This window comes from Podarcis raffonei, chromosome 1, assembly GCF_027172205.1.
Source record: "Podarcis raffonei isolate rPodRaf1 chromosome 1, rPodRaf1.pri, whole genome shotgun sequence".
Taxonomy (NCBI): Eukaryota; Metazoa; Chordata; class Lepidosauria; order Squamata; family Lacertidae; genus Podarcis; species Podarcis raffonei.
The window spans coordinates 46481831-46505324 of NC_070602.1; the positions used below are offsets into that span (position 1 = coordinate 46481831).

At 40.9% G+C, this 23494-nt stretch overlaps 1 protein-coding gene across 3 annotated transcripts in view; it reads right to left on the reverse strand.

Annotated features, from left to right (window-relative positions):
• Positions 1–23494, reverse strand: part of PCNX1 (pecanex 1) — a 78814-nt gene that overhangs the window by 7907 nt on the left and 47413 nt on the right. For all 3 annotated transcript variants that reach the window (XM_053384564.1, XM_053384560.1, XM_053384550.1), the window contains 25 exons: positions 22232–22289; positions 20524–20741; positions 19539–19692; positions 18670–18702; positions 18303–18474; positions 16520–16630; positions 15329–15420; positions 14331–14440; positions 13848–13953; positions 13402–13494; positions 12503–12653; positions 12058–12199; positions 11612–11789; positions 10854–10962; positions 10325–10454; positions 9070–9128; positions 8134–8349; positions 7458–7711; positions 6289–6519; positions 5896–5996; positions 4517–4667; positions 3238–3468; positions 2519–2793; positions 1486–1694; positions 230–669 (listed from right to left, as the gene is read on the reverse strand). In XM_053384564.1, coding sequence (XP_053240539.1) covers positions 230–669; positions 1486–1694; positions 2519–2793; positions 3238–3468; positions 4517–4667; positions 5896–5996; positions 6289–6519; positions 7458–7711; positions 8134–8349; positions 9070–9128; positions 10325–10454; positions 10854–10962; positions 11612–11789; positions 12058–12199; positions 12503–12653; positions 13402–13494; positions 13848–13953; positions 14331–14440; positions 15329–15420; positions 16520–16630; positions 18303–18474; positions 18670–18702; positions 19539–19692; positions 20524–20741; positions 22232–22289 — 4024 coding nt within the window. The remainder of the gene's footprint in view (positions 1–229; positions 670–1485; positions 1695–2518; positions 2794–3237; positions 3469–4516; positions 4668–5895; positions 5997–6288; positions 6520–7457; positions 7712–8133; positions 8350–9069; positions 9129–10324; positions 10455–10853; positions 10963–11611; positions 11790–12057; positions 12200–12502; positions 12654–13401; positions 13495–13847; positions 13954–14330; positions 14441–15328; positions 15421–16519; positions 16631–18302; positions 18475–18669; positions 18703–19538; positions 19693–20523; positions 20742–22231; positions 22290–23494) is intronic.

Sequence of the window (23494 nt, forward strand, 5' to 3'; positions counted from 1 at the left end):
GACACAAGGAGAAGGGGAAGACAGAGGAGGAGATGGTTGGACAGTGTTCTTGAAACTACCAGCATGTGAGTTTGACCAAACTGCAGGAGGCAGTGGAAGACAGGAGTGCCTGGCTTTCTCTGGTCCATGGGGTCACGAAGAGTCAGACACGACTAAACAACAACAACAACAACAACAACAATAATAAATGTTATTATTCCTACTGTTACTACTATTCAAGCTGATTTACCTGAATTCTATATCTAACATCCTCCCTTTTGGTTTGTGTCTGGTTGACAGGGCTCACATGTGTGCCTGGCTGTGCATCAGTAACGTTACTCATTCCCTCTGTCCCTAGAAATCCAACGAGGGCATGCTGCTTGCAGGCAGGGATACTTTGGCTGGAGCTGCTTGAGGAAGGTAGGCCATGTTGCATGTTGGCAACACCTGTCTGGCTTGCGGGGTCCATTTGGTTCACCATGGACAGACGCGACTGGATGGACGATGGAAGATTGCGAAGGGAGATCTGGCTGGTGGAGGAGCGTCGGCAAGGCACAAAGCCAGTAGTGGACGTGCGCAGGGATGAATGACGACTGCTGTAGCAATAGGACGACTGGCTGGCAACTGAGGCACGAGCAGGAGAGTGTCTGACAAGGCTGGACTGCACAGAATGAGCACTATGGCTGGTGCCTAATAAGGAAATAAAGGACCATGAGAGCAAAGGGTGAGTGGAAGTCTTTGGTATCTTAACAGCTTTATTTTAAGCCTTTAATATACCAGTTCTTTCTTGATGTAAAATTGATCAGCAAATTAGAAAAGCTCCACGAGGTTTCAGTACTTGTCAAATAATTCAAATCCACAATCTGTTTCAGCGCCTTCTGGAAGTACAACTTTCATTCATACACAAGTATAAAACATACCTGATAAATGATAAATACCATCTACTTACTACATGATTCAAAATGAACTGTTACATTTCTCCTTTTGTCTTCGTTCAGTTGCCTCGTCTAAGCTGCTTTACCATGTCATCAGCTATTTCTGCACAGTGGCACATTAGCTGAACTGGGCAATGCTTTTCCATACCACCACAGATTTGGGTTCTGTTTGAGACATAACGCTGCCAAAACTGCCTAGCCCATGTGCTGAGCTGCTGCATACACAGAGCTCATAGTGGGTGCTTAAAGCAACCATGTGGAGGAATTTAAAATGGCGGCCTTGTTCTGGCAGGCATATGATGTGTAACAGCCTCAAGTCCTTCACTGGGCAAATGCTGGTTAAGATGGAGGGGTTTTTTTGCCTACCATCAAGCTGCTATTTGAGGTTTGGCGCAGGAAATTAAACCGTTTTCTGATACGCCTGTCAATAATTGGTTATAGAACTTCAGGATTTTCTGTATGCTGATCCTTATGGAGAATGTGTGTGTATCTCTCTCCGCTGTTTCCTTCCACAGCATGACAAATGTGCTAAGGCGCTTAAATGTAGACTCGTGCCCTGGCTCAGATTTACCTAGAGTGGCAGGGTGAGGCGTAACAGGAGGATGCAGTCCTGTTCCAGGGGCTTGTCCAACTGTGACGTTTCCTCCTCCTCCTTGAGATACGCTGCTTTGAGAGTCATTGGCAGTTGCACTGTTACTTGTGCAGGACGCTGCTCCTCCAGCATCTGAGTCTTCGATGTTCCCCCCACTGTTGCATCCAGCACCACAGCCTTTTCTTAACCTGAACACAATGGAAACACAGCAGGGGGGGAAATGAGACTAGAGAAACTAGACACCAGGTGCTGATGCAACCCTGGTCAGAAAGACCCATTCCTGCTGGAATTTCTCATTAAATTTGTCCTTCATCGTGTTTTCCTGCCCCAACCCAGTATTAGCTGCTGCTTTAAGGGCAGAGAGATGATAACATTGGGGAACACATTATAAAGGGGAGGGGGAGAACTCCGACATGAAAATACTATTCTACCTCAAGTAAATCCAGAAAACGTTTTGAAATATATTTGGCAAATAGTGCGTGACAATTTGCAACAGTGAGCATCAATGTGGCGTTATATATTTATCTAGTGAAAGCAGAATCTCGCCCAGCTGTGCAAGTGCCTTGTTTTATTTGTGATGAACTGTATGGATTTCAAGGAGTTTACTCGTGCAGTTGTAGGTAAGCAGCCTCCAGGGCCTCTACAGCTCCCCAGCCAGGCTTTTGAAAAATGTATTTTACATAGAAAACAGGTGCCATGCTCAGTTAACTCTCGCAGCAGGTTAGCGATACAACTGAGATCAGATTTCTGGACATAATCTATTCACATTGCGTTTTCTAATGACTTAGCAGTGTAAATATAAAATTCAAATTATATAAGATGTCTGGAATCAGCTTTATACATTTTGAACTGTACAATTCCCCTGTAACACGGTAAGAATCATACCCTTGCTACATAAAAGGAAGCTATGGAGCTCCAAAACTTTTTGTTATGTAAGCTATGTACTGAGACTGTTTCAACGGAACATACTGATTCTCGTGAATGCTCTCTGGAGATCTCTTGAACCACTCACCTATGCCATGTAGAGACTATGAAGTTCCTGATGTTTCCCAAACTGATGGCACCCCCGAGAATCTCTTTGAGCTGCTCATTGCTATCCGAGTAAGATGTAGTCAGAGGGGACACATAAATGGGATATCCAATTGGCTGATCACAAGATGAGTTTATCATGTTTCTTAAAGCTTGCTTTGCATTCTGGATGCTCCCTCTTTCTGGGTTCCGATTGCGCAAGAAAACCAGCTCTTGCTGCTGCCCAGCCCAAAGACCACGAACACACTCCTTATTGACCTACAGGATCACAGCAATAGGGGGGAAATGTCACTGGGGAAAGTAAAAAATAGTGGCAAGCACATAGCACACAAAGACAGAGAAAAAATTCATTCAGTCTACGTCTTTAAGTCAACTGGCCTATTTCACTCCTTGCAGAAAAATACACATGATTATTCATCAGAATTCACACTTTTCCAAAGTTTGGAATGCAGTTCTTGGCTCAGTACATTTACTGTTATGTGTCAAAATGTAATGATCTACCTTGAAATAGGATGACTTTTTGAATTAGTGGTTTTGTTTTTTAAAATGGTATTACTTATTTGTTGCAACTTGCCCTGGGCACTTAGAGTGAAGGGCAGGCAAGAGTCAGATAAATACACAAATCCAGCTTTTAAAAGTAACTAAAACACCAGCCTCACCATCATATTTGGGAAAGCAACTCATGTGAGTCAGACAACTTACTTTAATGACTCTGAAGATTAGAAAGCGCTTGTTCAACATGATTATTTTGTATTCATTGGTGCCATCATCCATTACGTGGCGAAGGGCAAGCAGAGAAGGAGAATTGGAAAGGACAGCACTTCTCCAAGCAGGGTCCCCTTCATGAGCTATGACCAGATTTTGTTCATGGGATGTGATGGCTTCATAGAGAACAGCAGGATCATCATATTCATCTGGAGATGTGAAATGATCCTAAACAGAGGAGTGAAAGGATTGTTCAGTAGGTTCTTCACGGTGAAAAGAGCAGCATTTCATTTTAAAGAACCCTAAAATCATGCCAGGACGCGGGTGGCGCTGTGGTCGAAACCACTGAGCATAGGGCTTGACGATCGGTGGTTCGAATCCCTGCGACGGGGTGAGCTCCCATTGTTCGGTCCCAGCTCCTGCCAACCTAGCAGTTCGAAAGCACTTCAAAGTGCAAGTAGATAAATAGGTACTGTTCCAGCGTGAAGGTAAATGGCGTTTCTGTGCGCTGCTCTGGTTTCACCATAAGCGGTTTAGTCATGCTGGCCACATGACCCGGAAACACTGTCTGCGGACAAACATCGGCTTCCTCGGCCAGTAAAGCGAGATGAGCGCCACAACCCCAGGGTCATTTGCGACCTAACTCTCAGGGGTCCTTTACCTTTACCTTTTACCTAAAATTATGTTCCGCTTAACAAGTAGGATCTCACTAACCCTCAAAACTGTTTATGGTGTTATCCATACACATTAAAAACATAATTCTTAAAAGAGTTAATTTATCAAATATTTTGGAGACTGCTACCAAGACTGTAATATGACTACTTAAGGATTCTACAAAAAAAAATATTTTTAAGTTACTTGCAAAAAGCAGCCCACTTCAGTCAAAGCAAGATTTTTCAAAGGTAGGCTTTTTGGGGGAGGGGAAAAAAGGCACCCAAGACTGGAATTGAATAAGTTCACCTTAATAAACTGGGAGGGGGGTTGAACTTTCAAAAGAAAATTGTGTAAATGAATTAAGGATGCTCCACCCCAAAGTATAGCAATAAGCAAATTATTACTGTCCTTTATTGGTAGACCCAATTTTACATTACGTATTTCCATTTCCATTTGCCCCTCAAACTGTACAGATCATTTCCATTTGCCCCTCAAACTGTACCTTTATAACTGCAAGTCTCCGTACTATAGCCGTGCAACAGAGCACTTGAACACAGCTTGCATAAGACAACCCACGCCCCTTTTAGCCCTGATGCATCCATGCGCAAACAGTCTTATATACCTGATGTAGTTTTAATGACATGCGTATTCCTGGGACGACTACTTTCCTCAGCAACTCCATGTCTGCAAAGATCCATTCATCTCGAATCGATGAGATACGAAAATCCCCTTTGAACAATGCATGGAGCCCATAAAGGAAGGATTCCAAATTACTGTTTAGTTTGGAAAAGAAACCCCAAATGTTAAAGCAGGCATTCAACATTCCAAGTGAGCAGAAAAGTGTTGAAAAGAATTTGTTAACACTTCCAATTCCATACTCACAACTGCCAATGCAGATTAGAACCACCATTACATACAAACGTAAACAGGGAAGGAGAAAACTGCCAACAATCACTTCTAAATTCTGCCCTAACTACATATGAAGGGGAATGCTGGAGTGCCCAAGGAGCAAAACATCCCCTGCAGACAGCAGCTTAAATCATTCTGGCTGATGAGGCCAAAAGCCGTAGTTTTACTTGGAAGCTTTTACTATACTGCAGTCCCTAATTTGTTGAAAAACAAACAGCAATTTCACACCAATCTTTACCATGGTTTGACCATCCCATAATATTTCACCTCCCTCAATTGTTGCTTCTCTTAGACTTATCCTGTTCTTAATGTCAGGTGGAATCTGGGACTCCTTCCCATCCCTGGAGGTTTGTTAGGCACTATGATTGTGTTTCTCATTTTCACAACAAACCAGCAACATAAAGGCAGATTATTTAATACTGTACTGTCATTAATTTTAAGCAGGTGGAGCTTTCCACTGGAAAACAGGTCTCTTGAAACCCTCTTTATGAGACCTTGCCTCAGCGATGTTGGGCACACAGAGGAAATACATTTTCTGCATAACGCTAGGCTTGCCATCCCTGTTAAATACACTGCAATAATCATTAGTCATTTCTCACTTTCTCCTGCAGGCAATTGTCAGCTACTCAGATCTTGAGGCCTGTCTCATACAAGCACTGTGAAGTATATGCTCATTCAAAGGTCCCAGGGCAGAGTACAGCAATTTAAAGATACAGGGAAGAATTCAACATTGCGCTCCTCTGATCATTCCATCAGTGCAAAGATTTCAGCTTGCCAAACCTAATGGCCCCCTCTCCTTCCCACTTGTGCTGTTCTGGGGGGTTCTCCTGAACTCCCCAAATCAATTTCAAAGCTGGTGTGTGTGTGTGTGTGTGTGTGTGTGTGTGTGTGTGTGGAGGGGAGTGAGGGAAGGCCCACTGCACAAGCAGAAAACCTTGATGGGACTTGCTAAGTGAATCCTGCCCACAATATGAAAAGCAGTTTAAAACAAAGTATTTAGGGCAAAGGATAGAAGCATATGTGCAAATTACATGATTTAAATGACCCAAACTTTCTCTTCTGTAAAATTCTAGAGTAAGAGATTTACATTACCTAGACATATGATGTGAAGCAGTCCCCAGAGCTCTCCGGCCAAGAACACACAGTCCATAGCAAAGAGTCACCAGGGAAGAATCTTTATCTGCATTCAATGGCTTCAAGTAAAGGAAAAAGTGAAAGGCTTAGGGAAAACAGAAGTAACCACCAGAGGAAATATTGCTATTATGTCTTACATCAACCTTGGCCTGAAACAATATCAGCTCATGAACATTTTTCTCCACTTCATGCTCCAACATGATTCTTTATTCTTTCTTTTCCTTACATTGCTTCAATGAAAAATCACTTCCTTGTGAGCTTTTAACTTTTAATATGAACTTTTGTTGGGATTTAAATACTAACGGACTACTATATCTTCCCAGGATCCCTGAATAATTAAAAGATGCTTACCTTTTCTCTCCGAGAACAGCAGTATTCTATCCAGTTGAGATAAATGACACAGAAACTCTCTCTGGAGACCCCTGCTAGGCGGTGGTCATAATCCTCATCAATATTAGGAGTAAATGTAGGATCCACATCAACATAGTTTTGGTCTGCACATTGCTGCAAACCTTCCTGCATTGTTTCATTTGATAACCATTCCTCTAGCTTGGGGGAGGATGTTACATAATAGATGATACCCTGTAAAGACAAGAGGTTAAAGGCATGTAGACTTCACCACAATTCTTTATGGTGGTTTGTATACATCCTTGAAAAAAATGATGAAAGGAAATAAAGACATGCTGTAAAGTGGCCAAAGCTATCAAACTGGTGTGTCCATTGCATGACTAGAGCAGGTGAAGAAAGAAGCACTTCTGCCAACCATATAGCAGGAGAAGAATGTGAGCCTGAGGCTTCACTCGTTCCTTCTAGCTCATTCATGTAGCGCTAAACCACAGTTTAGTGTTACTTGTGACCCCTCCGTGGGGGGGTTTTCGGGGGTGTGCCGAGGCCTGACGGTCACCCCCAAAGCTCTATTTGCCCGAACCTTGTCGCCCCTTAAGCGGACGACATGGAGCTCGCCACCATGTCCGCAGCGAACCAGAAGTCCTCAAGCATCTCTAAAATCCTGATCTCTCCCCCCCCCCCGCCTCCGGTGTCATATAATTCTTATTATTCAAAAAGTGAACTCTTATTCACATGGAGGAAGCCTAAAAGGCCATTCACTGTTAATAACTCATTCTCAAATTGCCAGCCCTTAAAAATCAAATTGCCCCCCTGTGGGGCGTGTGCCCCATGTTGGAAACCACGGGGTTAGAGGGTTAGGAGACCAGGATTCAAATCCCCACTCAGCCATGAAGCTCACTGAGTGACCTTGGGCCAGTCATAATCTCTCAGCTTAGCCTACCTCACAGAGTTCTTGTGAAGATAAAATGGGGAGAACTATGTATGCCACCTTGAGTTCTTTGCAGGAAGGGTGGGATATACATATAGTAATAAAATAAAAATAAATATGGGAAGAAGTAGATGGTTCGACTGCTTTTGCCTACAGATCACCTGCTTTTTGCGTAGTACTCAATTACTAACAATCACACTTTCTGCTCTCAATAGCAAACGTGAGGTCTAGGATTTGTATTCACCTTGACATAGTACGTGGTGAGTATCTTTCTAAGATCAAAGACTTGAAGCATGGATGCAGCACTGTTGTCTGTGATACTGTAGCCCTCCAGGACATACTTGGTTACCAGAACCTCCCAGGCTAGCCAGCGTTGGCCAAAAGCAGCATTGAAAGAGAGCATGTGAGGGATGTGACCAGGTTCACAGCAACAAAACCCTTCATCTTCTTCCACACCCTCAGTGATGGCTTCTACTTCCCGTTGCTGGCAGTAAGTTCCTGAAATGACGAAAAAGGAACTACAACAGCTGTGCAGAGTAGCGGCAACAAAGCAGTAACTGCAACAGCTGTACAAAGTAGACCAGAAATTATTATAGGCATATCACACATGGGTCACAGCTCAGATTCGCAACCACGATGCTACAGCCCAATAGAAAGAAGCGAGAAATTGCTACATTTGCCTGATAATGACAAAGATCTAATCAGCTTCTGTTTCAAGAATTTATGAATGTCAAGTTTTAAACTGTCCAATATATAATTGTTTACACTAAGCTTGGAAGAGGAAGCTTGTTTACAACTGCTGCCTTTACCAAACATTCACATATTTAAAATGTCTATCAAACCAAATGCCCAGTCTTAAGTAACTAGCTTGCAACACAGTTTCAAGGAGATTGGTGGAACTTTCATTTAGTTAGTTTTACCTCTAAATTCAAGCCCCCTCAGCTGGAAGGTGACCAATCCATTGCCTATCTCTATAAGGTGTACTAGTGCATTGAGGTAGTCAGAAGCAAGGATAAAGCAGTCCCCGGTACTATAGTTCCCCCATCGCCCAAGGAGCAAGTCTCCACACAAGCTGTGCTGAAGGGATCGAGTTAAGTGTTCGTAGAAGATTGAATTCAAGTTATTGTCGTCTGAACCTATATGGAAGGAAAAATCCAGATCTCATTAAGTCTAAACTAAACTTTTTGATTCATATCTACAGTTCTTTGGCAAACAACATTTTGAAAGATCTGTCCTTTATTGATAACAGAGAACAAACTATTTGTTGTTAATTTAAACACACTTTCAAAAAGTATTACTACAAACATATGTGTATTTATTAGGGGCATGCATCAGATTTAGACAAATACCAAGCCCAATTTGGCTGCTTTGGAAGGTTACCACAGGGCTTGTTTGAGCCCGGACTAGCAGGAGCAGGTCTCTGGTTTGATAAAGGATTACCTGGATTTCAAACTGATGGAATACGCCAAAATGGCGAAACTAATTAGAGATAAAGACAATAGAGACTTTTAAAAAGACTGGGAATCATTTGTATCTACAGAAACAATGTAAAGAAATGGACTCACTAGCAGAGTTTGAGTAAACACTTACAATCAACAAAACAAATAGAGAAGCTACAAAGATGATGTTAAAACGATAAGAGTATAACAACATTTAAGTTAAAGAATTTAATATTAAGATACAATAAAGCAAGCAGGAGAAGCCAATATGTAAAAAACCAGAAGAGGAAGTTGAGGGAAGTTGTGGGGAGGAGGGGGAATTTTGGGAATTGTATTTGTTTTTTGTTATCTGATATGATATTATTATGAAAAAAATGTAAAATTCAATAAAAAGTATTTTTTTAAAAAAAGGGCTACCTGGATTTCGATCAAGCTGCGAAGCCAGTCTTGTGTTTGAGTGGTCCACTCGTTTTGTGCTGAAGAAAGTGACAAAATATTAAGTTATTACAAAATGTACCATGGCAAGTCTTCATGGGTTCTCTACCACCATATGCCTTCTTCCCCCAAGAAAAATGAAATAAAAGGTCCATGCCAAAATAAAACACCATCTTGCATTTTCCCAGCAGGTGATTCTCTCTCAACTCCCTGAGGTTCTGTCTGTTGAAAGATGAATTGTTTACAAAAATAAGCCAGCATAACCTGGTTTGTCACCCCTGCTAAGAAAATGCAACTAAATGCTAACTGCTGCTATTTCCAGTCCTCCATTCTTTTTTCTGTCTGTCTCTCTTCCAAGACTAAGACCAGAGGCACAGCACTCCACTGCATTTCTCTGGATGTGGAAACAAAGTTTAGGCATAGTATACTGTCTCTTTCAGCAAACAGACAAATATGTGCACTTGCTGTCACTACAGGTCTTCCAGCTGGAAAATTACATGGAGGCTGTGTGGCTGCTGTGAGCCCAAGTAGCTCTTTGTATACTGGGCCAGGTTTTATACGCAGATTAATTAGGGCTGAGGAACCTCTGGTACACAGGCCTTTCTCCCCAAACCACACCTGCCTGCTCACTAGCTGACATCACAGGCGACAAGCAAGAGAACAGGGTTTATTCCTATATTAGCTTTGTGATCCTGTCCCCAGAATCCTGGCCTAGTTATTATGTTTGACCAGAGATCCTGGTTTAAAACAAACACTTGCAAGTTTCACAGCAAGCCAACTTCAGACCACTGGTTATGAAGCTGGCTTGTTAAACTAACCAGATTAACCATGGTTAAGCATTTTGTGTGAATGTAGCCAAAGTATAACACTAAAATAGTTGGGTTTTCAAGTGAAATCATTTTTCACTACATGATTGCACAAGAAGTTCATCTAAACATCTAAGAGCCAAGATGAGTTATTTCTGACTTCTACAGTTCACCAGGGAGAGATTCCAGAGGTTTACCTCAGAAGTATTTCTGCTGATTTCAGCTAAAGGTAGGATGAAGTAGGGATATTTTTCCACAGTAAGAAACTAGTGGTGACTGCACAGAATCATAATTCTTCTGCAGGGCATACTTTAGGAACTTAGCATCATGCATCCAGAAACATCACATATTATAACTTATTTTTATTTTATTAAAAAAAAATCTCTCGTTACTACAGAAGGAGGTTTTTCTATGCCTTCAAAATCACCTACTTGTAGTCTCGCTCCCAAAACTTGACAGGTCTAACATAAGAAGTGATGAATATTGCACTTCCCAAAAATGGGTTTAGTGGAGTAGAGAAGAAAGCAGACACAGCTGCTTGGACAAACAGCATTGCAGAATCTGCAAGGAAGGAAAGTCAAGGAAACCACAACTTTTCTTTCTTTCTGATTTCTTCATGTCAGGGCAGAATAATAAAAAAAGAACAACCACAATAGCTCAAACATTTGTGTCATTTAGAAAGGTCCAACAGCATCGTAAACTACACTTGGCAACCACTGTACAGAAAAATGAAGTAATATACTACTGTTCTTAGTGCAGAAGCATGACAGCTTACAGCAAAAAAATGTTTCTGCTACACCGCACAAACATTCATATCACAGTGCTTTGCAATCGAAACTGCTCGGAAGAGATTGGGATGGCTTGTAATCATACATTTTAGTAGACTTTTACAATATATTAAGGCTTCAAAAGTTCTTTTCCCTGTCAGCATAATACATCTGGAGCTTTCAAAAAGGATACGTGGTACAGCAAAAGGCTGGGCAAAAGCATGGAACGCAGATCCCCATGTGATTTGCCAAGGAGCAATGTAAGTGTATACAAATCTCAACTTGTAGAAAAGCTCCCACAGCTAGAAAGAAAACAGAAGGAAACGTTAAAAAAAAAACAAATTTGGTCACAGATCTTGTACTCTTGACACATGTATGATTTCAATTTCCCAGGAGTTTTAGATGCACTAGCAAATTTTTTTTGTAAAACTGTGCATCGTGTAGGCCACAGCAGATCAACTGGTTCTGTTTTAAGAGGCATGAAATGTAAGAGAATGCCATGTTCTGTCAAATTTGTACATTAAATATTTAACCAAACAAGCGGAGAGTCTCTATTCAACAATGAATAAACTTCCTTTCTAGCTGCAGTTCATCAGATAACATGATAAAATATCATATATCAATTCTGATAGATAACAAATCAGATTTTCCTTCAGATGACAATGGAAAAGAGGAAGGAGAGAGAACGAGATTCTATATTACGATGGCAGTGTATGCCCTAATATTATTAATAACAAATGTTTTGGTACCACTTTTAATGTATTCAAGATCATCAGTTAAACTCTTAAGACCGTAAGACTACCATAAAATATAAAATTGGTGGCTTTTTAAGGTTGCCTTTCAAGACTGTGGAAAAGATGGCTATGCCAACTGCAAGATTTACTGCCATCTCGTTTTGCCACAGAGTTATGGAACACAGAGCTTGGGCACTGTATTATTATTTGACATTACCTTGCTGAAGAGTATGGACATGAAGAACAAGTCTAGCAGCATTGTCTCCGAGAAACGTTTGTAGTCAAATGTAAAGAAAAGCACTGTGAAAATGACAGTAACATACTGGTAGGTTGGGTTGCTGAAAGAGGAACGCAACAGCTTCATACCAGCAATAGTAATCATTAAAGCACCAAATCTGCAATGAGAAAATATATTTGTCAAGCTGATCATTTTACTCTTCACTTTATCTGCATTCAGTACATTCTTGGAGATTAATAAATTGTTTGATATATTTCTCACTTTACTATCTTTCATTAAATATGCCTGACCCCTTTTAAGAAAGAAGAATCTGGAGTTTCAAGAGACTGGTCAAGCAACAGAGATAGCCTTTGCAATAGGACATTAAAAACAAACAAACCATAATTAAAGTAAAGGAAGTGTCGTATGTGCTGTTTTCTACTTACTCTATATCCAGTCTCTTTGGGCTAGCAATAGCTTTCGCACTGCTGCTGAGCTCATTGAGGACTATCAGAGGGTAGATAATATTCTTCTCCACAAAAAGAAGCCATATATGAAGTTTCTCAAACCACATCACATGTGCAGCATCTAAGAGGAGTCACAAAATACAATACAGAACGCTATAGGAATCTGGAAAGTGTATCAGGAAACAAACCAAGCTCAGATGTCTATCTGACCCCTCTTTCCCACCATCCCTCCTATATAACAGATAAGATATCTGAACTGCTTTCCATTGCTACAAAGTTTTAACTTTATTGCAAGAAACTAAGTTTTCTATAGAAGGAAACGAGAAGAACAGTTTTATTGTAAAGTCACAATGTAATTAATTATAGTTCACAGTAAATGCCTAGGGAATAGGCAGAGTCATAAAAGAAGAATTGTACTACTTACTGCGGACTTCAAATTGATAGTATTCCTTGGTTTTCAACAGTGGGTGAGAAAAACAGTGCCAAGGGAGCTGTTTCCGAAGTTGTGGCAGTACATAATGGGTCATAAAGCCAACCGAGCCCACCAACGCGTACAGAACATAGCTCAAGACAGGCTAATGGAAAAATTTAAGAAGGAAAAAAGAGACTCAGTCTCAAAAACAATCAATAGCAATTCCTTTCAGAATTGTGCTTCTCAATTTGGGCAGTATGGCAGCGCTGGCTGAAAGGGTGCCTTCATCATCAACTGCTTCCCCACCTATTCGGGATACATCCCAGAGATATCAGAAACACCTGGTGCAACCCATGTCTGTCTCCAAATGGACCATTTTGAGTTTTGTTGGGAGGGGAGTATCATTAAAACAGGTCATATTCCTTGTGTTTCCGTTTTTGCTGATACACACAATACAAGGAATGCTGCCCCTGCAAACTTGTCTTTGAGATGCAGTGCACTGGACTATTTAACATCCTAACTTTCTTTAATTGCTCATGCAATTAGATCCATCTCTTTGTGTGATCGATGCCAACTAGAGCGGTCTCCAGGAAACACAATAAATAGGAACATGGAGAACTACAAGATCTTTTGCATCTTCTGGCGAGCCTCATGTTCCTTCCTCACAGTTCCCGAAGGATGGGGAGTTTGCCAGGCTGAGCATTGCAGAACTGGGGAAAACTAACAAGGGACATTAAAAAGTCAATAGAAATCCTACATCTTAAACCAAAAGCCAATATCCCGTGCTGTTGAGCAAACCCAAACACCGTCATGTTATAAATGCTGAAGTCAACGACACTGTTCAAGAGGCAGATACAAAAGAAACTGGTAAGGATAGTTTTGAAAATAAGGGGCAGGGAAAAGTAAGGTACCTGCAATACTGTGAAAACTGTGCTGACGTGAATAGCAAAATAAAGTACACCGATGACTATGCACACCACCAGATCAGACTGCAAGCGTTCACTCTAGGAAGAAAGAAATAACTTTTTTTAAATTAAGAGAGTTCCAGAAAACTGTTTCTCTCTTTTAGTTTTAAGTACTCATGATAATCATTGTCTACATGCTATAATTTAACCCCTTCATAAAGAAATTTAATCCCCTTCCCAAGAAATTGACATGACAGTTGAAGTAACTAATGTTCTTTCTTGTTAGTGATCTAATATAAAGGAAAATAACCAACTGGTATCACAACTGTCAGACAGAGGTACTTAAGGCATCATAAACAGCATCAACAGATAATTCTCTGGACGCCTGAATCATTAGAAGTGTCCTTGTAATATCAGTCTTCTTAGTATGCTACGAAAGTGAGCCAACTTACCACTGAATTTCTCAGTTTTTCAGGTAAGGGGTCTTTAACCTCAGACAGTGGATCCTCTGGATTTTTATCTTCTGAAGTAGGGAAAAGTTTTGATTGCACTAAAGAACTAAAAGAAAAGTAAATGTTTTCTTTGTAATGATTGTGCACTGATTTGAGTCCAAAAAGAAAAACAAATCAAGGTTTTTTATATATATAAAAGCAAAAAACAACTATTGGTACTTATTTGCACTTTGTGAAAAGGGCCTTCATATTGCATCCATTATCCCTGGCCACTGACCATGCTGGCTTATGCCAAATCCAACAACATGTGGAGGGTCACAGGTTAGCCAAATCTGAAAACTGTTTACATCAGGTGGAGGCTGTTTAAACTTTTTAGGCCTTTTGCTCCCCACGATGTTTTCTGAACAGATTCCCTCTCCCTTACACAAACAATTATTGCAATAAGACTTCTACGTAAAATACAAAGAGGTAATTATTACTTACAAAAGCACAGAAGGATCACTACTCTGTCTGCTGAGATGGTAGGATATTGCCACTAACATGCCACAGAATACTGAAAAGAGCACTGGAATATGTTGACCATCCCAAGAATCCTGTGGGCAAAATCAGAGTCCATGGAAACAATTTTTTATTTTATTTTTAAGATTACAGAATCAGAAATCCTATGTATCTATGAAATAAACTGCATCAATAGTATTCCTTAAATAAATTAATTACATTTCTCATCCACCTTGAAGGACAATATCAAAATCAGTTAAAACAAATTACAGTCAAGAAAACAGGGTGGGTATAAATATGTATGCATATCTCGGGTATCAATTACTCAGGTATGGATGGCATCGTGCACCAATTCAGCTTTCGCATACAAGCTGACACCATGTTGTTAGTGTTGCTGTGGAGCACAAGGGATATTTATCGTATTCTTCCGTGTATAACATGCCCCCATGTAAAAGATGCCCCCTATTTTGGGGAAATCAAAATTAAGAAAATGTACTATGCACTATCCGTGTATAAGACGACCCCTTATTTTAGTATATGTGCTGCCGAAGCGAGCACGACGACCCCTTATTTTAAACTTCAAAAATTTAGGAAGGAATATAGTCTTCTACACAGAAAAATACGGTATTCATTTATGGTGGGTTCCATGGCTTTACCAGAGCTTGAAATAAGCATCCTTTCCTAAGGATTTGTGAATGTTTTATATATTGTTATGTATCTCCATTTTGATTTTGTACTGAGTAAGAAAATTTGTCTGTGGTCTGTAGTCCCTTAGCCTCCCTTGTTGGGTTGTATCATATGGTGTGGGGCTGTGGCTGTGTATAATAAAAATTCTGGTGTTTCAAGGAAAGAAGAAAAATCAATCTCCATCCATCCACCTTTTACAAATATTAGGAAGTTCATGTAATAACATTTAACTTTTAGTTTCATGAAGTGGTACAAGTATCAAGCCTAAATTTACTACTCAAAAATATAGCACTCACCTTTAGGGCACCATAACACAATCCATACAATAATGCTACTGCCACAATACTACAGATAAAACTGTAAAGTGCTGCAAGCAAGCTTGTCGTCGCTAGAGAATAAGAAAACGTTTGTTAGGAAAAGAAACCCTTAACAGTGGAAGAACACATATTTAGGTTTCAAGAAAATTTATCCCTTTGGTTTTTGTTTCTACTACAGCACTATAAAGATTTACAGCAGATTATCTCACGCTTAAACTTATGCTACTTTTGAGGATTCTTTTATTGCGTGATATTACTGTTGCACAGTATTCTTTCACTGAAAAGTTAATTCAAAGATGTGCTTTTCCTAATGAGCCTGAACCAACTTAAGTAGACCATACGAGCTATTACAGACCCCACAATGCAGCTGTTCCTTTGCTATGCAGGATTTATAGACTTTCCATCAGAAAGCATTTTTGTTTCAGGGATATTACATTTCATCAGCTCTCAAATGGCAATAATACCTTTTTGAGGAAAATGTGATTTTATTGAATAACAAAGTCATTGGCATGTCTGGTATGCATGAAGGCAAACTTTCTGAGCCTCTTCTGGAGAGCATTGCCATACAGTTGAATATATGAAACATTACTCTGAAATGTGTAGAAGCCCCTTCCAATTTTGCTTTCAGCTGACTGGCTTCTGGAGTGCAACTGACAACAACTTCCTTAATGGCTGAGGGCAGAGAGAATGCTAAACCATGGTTTGGCACTACATGAACAAGCCTGCTGCACTCCCTGTCCTCTCGCACCATGCAGTTCATTCTTCCTTTCCCTTGTTTGTGGCAAACTATGGTTTGCCCTTATATCTGAACGGGCAAACTACAATTTGCACTATAAAGCAGCATACTAATACAGGAAGAGAGGAAATGACAGTGCATGGAGGAGGAAGGCTTGTTCCAAGCATATTCATATGGCATCAAAGTATGATTTGGCATTTATGTCTGAATTGAACCACAGTTTTGTACTAGACCGTTTAGTGCACAGAAAACAAAACCATTTGAATGCCAGGCAGTTGCTTAAACTGAGGACCTAAAGGACCATCTGTAAAGGCTAAAATGAAGTAGGAATGTACTTAAATTGATCCTTTGGGTAAAGCCCTCAAACTACCTTTTCTAAACAGATCTGAAAGTCATTTGCTGAATTATCCATGAAACGAGGAAGCTCAACTCACCATTGCCACCAAAGACATGAATATCTAATTGTTCACAGAGGTACATGACAAATGTGTTCACCTGAGGCAGAAGACCAATGAAGAACACTATAGGGAAACATAGTGTAAACACTACAAGAGACAAAAAAAAATGATAGGAAGAAAATAGTAAATACATACAGAACTATTTGTTATCCTTCCACTTTTAACTATGGAGGATATAGGTGTTCTTTAATTATTAATTATTATTATTATCTATTGAATTCATATACCACCCTTGCACAAGAAATAATTTCACATAGCTGTTGTTCTTTATTTCAAAACAGTTGACAATTACTACCTGCTGTGACGTGAGGCACACAGCTCTTTTCAGACTCCTTTTCCTACGTAGCAAACACCCTACTCACTTTCAGAACAAGCACTGCAGTATGTTTGCATCTGTATGTTTGTCAGGCCAAGTGAAGGCCTTACTCTTCTTGCCTCTTCACCTTATCCAGATATGCTCAAGAGGAAAGTGAACATCCCTGAGAGGGCTGAGACAGAGGAAGACTGTGAAGGTTGCAAGGAGCTAAACTGAGAAGGGGAAAGCTTGAAAAATGATGTGGAATGGAGACAATGGTGGTGATGGATTATGAAGATGTCATTAAGTAAGAAGATAACTTGCAGTGTCCCCACAGGAGAGGGACAGCATGTTTCAGCATGACAGCCCTCCAAGACATGTAGCCTGCAATCAAAACTAGACTAACATGAACAAATATGTGGCACTTTGGTAGTTGCTGTCATTCCCACCATACAACAGCTGCCAGTTATGAGACGGCTAAGAGAAGTGGAGCAAGAGTTTATCTGAAGATCCTCTGTACACTGCATGGCAATTCTCCATGTTTACCAAAGTTCTAATCGTGCAATGACTTTCATGATAAAAGGTAAAGGTAAAGGACCCCTGGACGGTTAAGTCCAGTCAAAGGCGACTACGGGGTTGCGGCGCTCATCTCGCTTTCAGGTCGAAGGAGCCAGTGTTTGTCTAAAAACAAGTTTTCCAGGTCATGTGGCCAGCATGACTAAAACGCTTCTGGCGCAATGGGACACCGTGACGGAAGCCAGAGCGCATGGAAACGCCACTTACTTTCCCGCTGCAGTGGTACCTATTAATCTACTTGCACTGGCATGCTTTCGAACTGCTAGGTTGGCAGGAGCTGGGACAGAGCAACGGGAGCTCACCCCGTCATGGGGATTCGAACCACCGACCTTCTGATTGGAAAGCCCAAGAGGCTCAGTGGTTTAGACCACAGCGCCACCCATGGAAGTGACAATGACAACTACTTCCTCTCCAATTATAACAACTTTTTAAAGACAGAATGAGAAAGGAAGGGATTCCATTTATTTGTATCTCCATTAAAGAACAGAAATCTATATGGTCTCCACGATGGGCAAACGATCTATGCATACCATCCACATAGCTTTTAATGGAGTTTACACCACCCTGTTAATTTATGATACGGCAGCATAAAAATACTTTTACAGTGGTACCTTGGGTTAATTTGTTCTGGAGGCCTGTTCTTAACCTGAAACTGTTCTTAACCAGAAGCACCACTTTAGCTAATGGGGCCTCCCGCTGCTGCTGCACCACTGCCACGTGATTTCTGTTCTCATCCTGAAGCAAAGTTCTTAACCCGAGGTACTATTTCTGGGTTAGTGGAGTCTGTAACCTGTAGCATCTGTAACCTGAAGCTTCTGTAACCCGAGGTACCACTGTATAACTAAAGAAGCAAATACAATGCATCAGAGCCATAAAGAAATTGCTCACCTATAATCAAGTCCCTTGCTGATAGCAGCAAAATTGGATTAGTGAAAGCCATCCCATATAGTCGGAACCTTGCAGTGAAAGTGCTCTTGCTGCCATAGTCCAGCAGCCAAATGAGGCTGCAGCATATGCAGAAGTAAACAGGGCGGCTATAGGCGATGATTCGGTTATGACCCTGAAAAAAACAAGCTTGGTTACTGCAACTCAAAGTTGCAAATCATAACTATTGTTTTCTTCAAAATTTGGTTTTGAAACTTTATTACGCATGCCGCTTTAAATTAGAAAGTTCAGTGTGTTAAACTCAGATACACCAGAGTATTAGCTATGCCTTTTCTGAATAAAAAGTTCTGTTCCATATAGTAAAACTTACATGCCGAGGTGATGAAGAATCTGGTTGCACACTCTAAAAAACAGACCAGAAAAATGAAAGGGTAATATTAGGTAAGGCTTATTTTCAAGGTTACTTTTCAATATAAGACTCTTTTAACAGGTAGGATCCACAGAACTTCCATGGACACATCAAGGCTTCTCATGGTGTGTTTTTCAGTCACAGCCCCTCATCCCCTCGCTGCTCCCACCCCCGAAGTTAGTTTCTCAAGCAGCATTCAACAAAGCATGAGAAGCTGGGGTCTGAAGTGAAAGTTTTAAAATATCGAAAATAACTTAACGGAAGAGGTAAGAGCAGAAGAATCATACCAATTTTCTAAGATCATCCCAGGAATGCTGTGTGGGTTCATAAGGAAAAATCCATACCCAAGCAATGCCTTTATTAGGACCCATCAAAATGTCACATAATAGTGAGCAAGCCTTTGAGTTCGCCAGTACTTTTCAACAGGCTGGATTCCATACACACACACTTTCTTTGTTCAACAGTTGATTGGGGAAGATGAAAGCTTGATCACTATTTTGCAATATTTTGATTGGCTTAATATGTAATTTCCCATTTCATCCAAACCTGGAAACTGTGGTTAATAGCTTCAGAACACACTAGGATATACATCACTTGTTTGAAGCTGGCTTAATGTCCTGGCCTGCTCTGAAACTCTTAACCATTGTTTCCTGATTTGGGCAAACCATGAAACTGTGGTTAGCAGAAGGCTTCCTGGTTTGCTTGCAAAGGGACTGCATGCACACCCAACAAAGATGAGCCAAGACCAGGCTTATTATTAACTCAAGATAGATTGTCCAAATGCTGGCAGAATATGAATATTTAAAATTGACAGTGTCAAAAGAAGTTACCTTGAGCAAGGAATACTGGCAGCTGGCAATCACCAAGCAAAACTGGAAAACCCAGATATCCTTGAAGAAGCCTTCAATAAGAAGTACAGAACCCAAGAAAGCCACTTGGATAGCTAGGATGACAGCTAACACATTTTCCAGGATCTCACGATTTCTATGGAAAAGGAAAAGCACATGGTACTGGGAAGCGAAATAGGTTTATACAATTGGAAGAGAGGCTGCAGGAATTCAAGGAAACTAAAGAAAACGACCTATGATACTGTATCTCAAAAGTCTGAGAATGCCTAAGCATGCAAATTTCAGGTGCTGAATCTATTGTGATTTTATTGGAGTTCAAATGGCTGTTCAAACGCATTCTATAGAATCAGTCAGAAAGGATAAAAATGTCACCCAGTCCTAGTCCCAACCACAAGACAGATAAATCCATCCATACTCATCCCCTCCCTGAAAAATCTACACTGCAGTATAAGGTTTCTGTAATGGTTCTGCAGAAGAAAAACAAGTGAAGGTACTCCAAGAAAAAGAAGTCTGTAAAGCAGTATAGATACTCCAGTGCAGAGAAAGCAAACTGCTGAGCAGAATGATGGTGGCTTGCTGGATAACCCAATGCCCACTATATTGTTAAAAGTGCACACCAGAGGGTAGCTTATCTGCACAACCCAGTGCTCTAAATTCAAGTGCTGCAGTACATCTTTCCTCCTGATAGAAGTGGACATGTTCAGGGTACCTGTGTATCATGCTTTCTTCCAGGGTCCTCCATTTAACTTCCCTCTCCCCGGTTTTCCACTGGACACTCAACACCTTGTTGTTACTGCTGTTCTTAGTTGGGCCCATTTTGGCCCCGTTTCTAACAGTACCCACCACCTGATTTGAGTAATGCTTTGAATAGTGCATCAATCACTAGCATACGAGCCAAGCAAAAGGAAACCTGATGCAAATAATTACTTGAACTATGTTAGAACAGCATGTGCTCATGGGATCTCACCTATCAAACAAGGCTAGGAGAGTCAGTCTATCAAAATTGATACCAATCCAGATCTTGGGTAGGATCCAAAAGCGATAATAGTGTTTGACTTTTTGGGCGGCTTCCTCTTGAGGTTGCAGATGGTCCTGCAGGTCAGGGCTTAGGTCAATGTCTTGATGCTCGAGGAGATCTGTATCTATGGTCAACAGCCTGTTCAGCCTGATCTGGGGTAGGGAGAGCTACAATAAAGTCAATAATAAGTTGCATTCACACTTCTTTAGCCTATAAACTATAGATCTTAAGGAACATAAAAGTGCCATACGCCAAAGATCTTCTATGGGAACTACTCCCTTGGTCTCATCTTCTTTGCAAATCTGTATGGTTCAGGGAGAAGGGAAGGTGGAGGAGGATGCGGTTTATCTCATTTCAGGAAGGCACACCTGATTAACAGTGGTTGAAGACTACATGCTCAACCCTGGCATGGGTTCATGGTAGACTTCCAACCTGTGTCTGGATTGGCTGGTTTCTTCCAGGAAGCAAAAGCACTGACCCTTTATAAAACTTTATGGAACTGCAGGGATAGCGCACATGCAAACCACACCCTACCTCCACCTAGATCAGTCTTCCACAAACTTGAGTTCCCAGATGTTGTTGGAACGACAACACCCATCTTTTGCAGAAGGGTTGGGGAACTGGATCCAGCCAGAAGGCAGAATTCAGAAGTGGTCAACCCTTCATGAGCCACTTTAACAATCACCTGAATTCATTTGTTTTATTCTGTGAACTGCCCTGAGACCTCCAGGTATAGGGCAGTATATAAATTCAATACCTACAGGACCACCTCTCCTGGTATGTCCCACAGAGGAACTTATGGTCTTCAAACAAAAACATCTTGGAGGTCCTAAGCCACAGAGAGGTTAGGTTGGCCTCAACCAGAGCCAGGGCCTTTTCGGCTGCGGCTCCGATCTGGTGGAACGCTCTGCCACAAGAGACTAGGGCCCTGCGGGACTTGACATCTTTCTGCAAGGCCTGCAAGACAGAGGTGTTCCACCAGGCCTTTGGCCTGACTCCCTCCTTTGGCAATCTTCACAGAACTCTAGCCCAATGGTTGCCATCAATTTGATTTGAATTAATTTTATAATGACATGATTTTAGAATGTTGTATTATTTTATTGTTGTTAGCCGCCCTGAGCCCGACTTCGGCTGGGGAGGGCGGGATATAAATAAAAATTTATTATTTATGGCCAATGATGAGCGACAATGGGAATTGCAGATCCAGTAACATCCAACACACAAGCCTGAGTAGAAGGGGCCTTTCTTTCCTCTTGACAACTTCAGTTACTCCAGGTATTTCAAGCTGATGAGGTGAGGATCTAGCAAGCTGAACCTAAAGTCTTCAAAGACCTTACAAATCATTAGCAGTGATAGTCTACAATCCATTCTGTATTGAGCAGGGCTTGGACACCACTTTCTTAGATCTAAGAGCTGGGCGGCACTGCATTTTAATTAAACACACTTCAGGTCTCACGTTATTAAAGTATTAACATGGCTGCAATTCTCCAATTATTTGTAGCAGTGAAGGCATGGCATTGTCCAGCTGCTGACAACTTGAACCACTCGGATCCTGTGCTAAATTGACAGACAGAATACTTAATTGTATCTCAACAACTTAAGAGTGACATTTGATCATCTGCTTGCAATAAAATAAGGAGCAAATGCAAAAACTTACTAAATCATGTGGATAAAAACGAACTGAGGTAGAACTTGATACATGAGAATCCGTGTCACTATAATAACAAGAAGATTACTTTAGTTTGATACCACACACTGTTCTCCAATTCAAGTCTCTTCTTTTGTTTAAGAGATTACTCTTTCTGTAGTTTGTAGGATATCAGTTACCCCATTTTAAATCAACTGGCTACTGGAAAGGCAGTACTGTTTTCACCAAGGGAAAAAGAAATGACACACCTTCTTGATAGGACAATGCACCCTATTACCCAACCGTGCTGACATTAAGAAAAAAGGAGCACTGTATAACGAGCATTTCTATTTCTATTTTGTAACAAGCCATTAATTCTGCATTAATATATTGATGGCTGGATATGGGGTTGCATTGCTGGGCTGAATACCTAGTCCTATCTGAGTGATTGCTAGCCCTTTTCAGGCAGAGGGTAATAAAGGTCCATGGCCAATGCTCCGGGGCCAAATGTCAAAGTGGGAGTGGCGGAAGTGGAAAAGTGGTCCTGGATAATAATAATAATAATAATAATAATAATAATAATAATAATAATAAATGGCATATTTGGGGTTTAGGGGTTACAAAAACTTTTGGTATCACAGAATTACAGCAGGAGACCCATGAAAATAATCAGTAAATAAGAGGTGTTGCATGATTTTTAAATGGATAAATTGGGGGTGGGGCTTGTTGGGTCAAAAAAAAGCTTTCAACATCAGGGTGTCACAGCAGAGGACCCACAGGAGCAGCTAAAACTAAAAATATATGTATTTGGAGAGCCAAAAAGAAAACTCCTGAAGATTGGGTGCCAGCTAGGGGCTGGCTACTACTGTACCATAAAGACAATTCCACATTGAAAATACTTTGGTTTGCATGACTCTGCTATGCACTGCTATTTATGCAAAGCAATGGCAGAAAACGATGTATTTCACTGCATTCTATTTTTCTTTGATTTTGTATTAAACATACAGTGGTACCTCATGTTAAGAACTTAATTTGTTCCGGATGTCCATTCTTAACCTGAAACTGTTCTTAACCTGAGGTACCACTTTAGCTAATGGGGCCTCCTGCTGCCGCCGTGCGATTTCTGTTCTCATCCTGAAGCAAAGTTCTTAACCCCAGGTACTATTTCTGGGTTAGCGGAATCTGTAACCTGAAGCGTCTGTAACCCGAGGTACCACTGTATCTTTATTGGGTGGTTGGGTGGGCGTGGAATCTGCATGTCCCAGAGGACATTATGCCCCCAAAGCAGTCATT